Source organism: Sphaeroforma arctica, assembly GCF_001186125.1.
Source record: "Sphaeroforma arctica JP610 unplaced genomic scaffold supercont1.2090, whole genome shotgun sequence".
NCBI classification, from domain to species: domain Eukaryota; class Ichthyosporea; order Ichthyophonida; genus Sphaeroforma; species Sphaeroforma arctica.
Genome location: NW_014038468.1, coordinates 1 through 3968, shown reverse-complemented (window position 1 = coordinate 3968; position 3968 = coordinate 1). Strand labels below are relative to the sequence as shown.

The 3968-nt window shown below is 45.8% G+C and overlaps 1 protein-coding gene across 1 annotated transcript; it reads right to left on the bottom strand.

Annotated features, from left to right (window-relative positions):
* Positions 1–714: 714 nt before the first annotated feature.
* SARC_12124 (hypothetical protein) lies at positions 715–2092 on the bottom strand (the record flags this gene model as incomplete). Its single annotated transcript, XM_014293775.1, has 2 exons — positions 715–1610; positions 1636–2092. 2 exons carry the CDS (start codon positions 2090–2092, stop codon positions 715–717), a joined length of 1353 nt encoding a protein of 450 aa, XP_014149250.1.
* Between the last annotated feature and the right edge of the window lie 1876 nt (positions 2093–3968).

The following is a 3968-nucleotide window of genomic DNA, read 5'->3' as shown; positions in this document are numbered from 1 at the left end:
AATGTATATATATCTATATATAAAAATATACACAAGTGAAACATACGTTATGCCCGAGGTACGTTCGCATATGTGGGGAGCTAGCTGTGTCCTTCGACTACAGTCTGTTACTTTTTTCGAGTTCTGGTGCACGTTGCACCGACAGTTAAATCCTCGAACTTTTGCCCAGGACAAGCCGCCTTTCAGTCAGTGGCTGCCTTCGCCGTGTCCGGACGCCATGTTGGCTTACTAACTACACTTGTTGTGTTGCATCTCAGTATTTCACTGTCACTCGTTTATCGTTGACTTCAGGACTACATGTGGGTGACCAAGAAAGAACTGCCGTTGCGCGTGAATAAGGAATACTACAAAGTGGTAGGGCCCATGCTGCGGGATGCGTAAGCCTGAGCGCTTAGGCACTCAATAGACGCAAGGGTACCGAAAGCGAGGTACCTCTGAGCGTACACGCGACAATAAAACATTATGCGGGTCAATGGAGATATACCAGTAATGTGCTCAAGCCTTCAAAGACCGCGACATATCCCTAAACCACCAAATTGGCTGACTAGAGCAGAGACAGTTATAATGGGACCAACTGTTAGATGTCTCGTGCTCACGGATACAAATATGAGTTTTTTTCTCAATTTTTATTTACTTCTCTATTACCTGAACGTGTCGAAGACTTGAAGATACGAAACGCTCAGATTAAAGTTTTATACAAAATAGATGTTTTTGCTACCTATAATGATAAGTAGCAGCAGGGGAGGCATCGGTCATAGCCATGTCCAAAGCCCACAAATCGAGGGCAGGTGCAACCTGTATAGGCTGGGCCCATGCGAACCGCGGTACCGATGCGGGTGATTGTCGCACGTGTGCACTGGCACTGGGCGTTGACGCCGATGACATCAGAGGCGAGGACAGAACCTCAAATGCCAATACCGCGTTTAAATTATGTTGCTGTAACCTGAGCGCGCTGAACTCAGCCTCAAGACGCACAATCTTCAACTTAGCAGCCGCCAGCTCGGCTCTTCGGCACTTGTTTTCCCAAGACAACTGGCGCGCTACTTCATTGAGGTACCCTGAGTAGACCTTTGCTCGTTTTCTATTCTTTTTAGCAGCCTCCTTATTCTGCAAGTCACGTGCTAGTTCGCGATGTCCCCGTCGCGTAGTGACAGCCGTGCGAAGCTCAGGCGGCACTTGCAAGCCACACACAATGGGAGGGCATCTCTGGCAGAAACTGTAGCCGTTGGTCTGTCTATGCGTGGATGAGGGACGGGTTTGAGAGCACATTAAAGGCTTGCAATGGTCTGGTGCACGGTAAGGGTGGCAGCGGTGCCGGGCTGAGTTAGGTTGCGAGTGCAGAATATCCGGGGGCTCTGGTAGTGCGACCGAGAGGGGCGGCAGAATGGCACAGGGCAAAGCAAGAGAAACACTGCCGCCTCCAATCGTCTCGTTGTTGGTCCTGATATTCTCGTGACCCTCGACAATTGTTCTCTGATGCTCCGCTACACCGGCTGTTTCCCCCACAGCACCCGGTTCTTCCGTCTGAACGTGTTCGCGATTTGCCTTCAGTGTCTGTTTGTTGTGAAGCCCAATCAAAAAGAGACTGGCGTTCAGAGGTTCCGGCTGTGCTGTAATTTGGGGACGCATCTTGACCGGTGGTGGAGGTTTGGTCATTGTCCGCCTGGGATTCAATGTCCGCCTGAATCTGCGCGATTTTTTCTGTAAGTTTCTGCGCTTCAGACTGAGATAGTGCTTGAGATTGACGCCGAGATTTGGACGGCGTGTGCGATCCAGAGTTGTTGATTGTTGTTATCCCGTTCGAGCGCTGAGATACGGAACGTGGGCGATGGTTAGTTGCCTGGTATGTGTTGTTATTAGTCGACTGCTGAGTTGTCTGCCGTCCCGATAGATTGGACGTATGTCCCACCTGTTCAAGATTCTCGACGTGGTGTGTTAAGAGACACATCGCCAAAGCCATGGCGGTCTGTATCTCAATATGGAGGTTGTACAAGTACGGAAACATGGTGTACACAAGCATTTTGGGCTCTTTCATAACGAAAGAGCCCGCTTGTGTCCAGGCAAACATGAGCTGATGTTCCTTCTCAATCATTCTCCAATGGTGTAGTTTAGGGATTGATTCGAGGTGTGGTTGGGTTGAATCGCGATGCGGTGTGATTAGGTCTGTTCACTTTCGTAATAACAAGACTGTATGAAAATTAGCTAGTAGAATATTACCGAGCGTTCTTCACTGTACGTTTTTGTATTTAGCACTGTATGTGTGTTTTGTAATTAGCACTGTATGTGTGTATAGCACCCGGCGTTTTTCATTGCATTTTTATATTACCAACGAGTCAAATAGCGTGCATACGGCAAATTGGCAATGCTGGGGTGCTGGGGGGTGAAGCAGCGAGCCAAATGTCTTTTTCGCGTCTTGCAGCGTGAGGCGGCCGCAGGGCGCAGCCGCGCAGGCCCATCAGTCACTATGTACTATTTTTACGGTGAGCCGGTAATAGAGTCAGTGTTTGTCTCTGTGACTTGTGAGAGGCTCGCAACTGTGGTGAAGTGACGTCGTGGCGACATTAAAAATATATAAAAATGTGTTCAAATTCGTACGCAGATCCAATTCTCTGGTATGTGGGCAATTTAATTGGCTACTCTCAACAGAAAGCTTTTTGTGCATTTTTTGGAATGTAAGTTCAATCTGAAAAATAAGTTATGTACTATATCATTTTGCAAACAACAAGGCGGTTATACATAGTCTTCTTCTACGGTCAGGCAGAAGAACACTATCCAAGTAGGAGTGGGCTTTTCTCTACTTAAGATTTATTTAGAGAGGTCTCTTCTTGGGTTCAATATAAAGTCTGTCCGGTTCACCCGCCTCATTGTTATTATAATCAAGTATTGTAGGGTACGCAATGTTCACTAGTAAGTGAGCCTCAAACTGCACTATACAGCGAGTACTAGAACTTGTAGAGAGATCCGTGAACGACGGGTGGGATTGTGCAAGTGGGCGCCCCCAGTAGTGAATTTTCATAGTTCTAATTCAAAATACAATCAAGTACTTTTAGGCTTGGACTTATAAAGTGTCAGTGAAGTTTCAGCGTCAATGCCTGCCCTCTGGATAGAGTCTCTGCTAAATTTACAATTTCCGCTAGAGAAACTTGGTCAATGTTGACCTAATAACACACATTTGACGTTTTTGACTTGCGAAATAGACGCCTTCCGGTGCAGATGCTGCCTCATGTGTTCAATTCTGTGCAGCAGAATGATTTATTGTGATGAAGCTCAAAAAAATGTATATTTTTATGTAGGGTTTTGAGTTTTCGACTTGGCTTTCTCTCCTCTCTGGTAATAAACAAATGCACTGTACTTTCAGCATAGCCTCGCTATTTAGGAGGCTAATTAGTCTATACTTTCCAAGTTTCATCATTTTGAGGCTATTCGTGTTCATAACCACTTTTTGTATACAATGAAACTCCTTGGCCTGCAAGGTGCACAGAGACAGTGTGGGTTCGTTTACAAGATGGCACCAGTATTCACTGCGTGAGCAAGAAAGTATTTTCCATTCTATTAAGCTAGAGAAAAAGCCAAATGAGCTAAGCTAGGCATATATCTGCAATCGAAACTCGTTGACGGCGTTGTTCCGACTAAGTACTTCTTCCCTATTATTTATACTATGCTGAAATATATGTGCCGCTTTCAGTCCCCAGATGTGCTGAGAGTCACTTCACCAATATCCGCAAGTATGAGCGTATTAACTTATTCAAGAAATCGACTCGCATCTATATCGAAGAGAAGTATAGAATGTTATTCGCAAGTTTTTTTTGTGCTGCTGTCGCTGCTGTTGTCGATGGTCAATTTACCTGGAGCATCTGCTGTGCAAGCGCCTATGCCGAATGACACATACAATGCTGTTAGGCAACTTTGGGCTCCTGACTATGCAATACATTTTGATGGTGAGTCAGCTATACATACATAATACATAC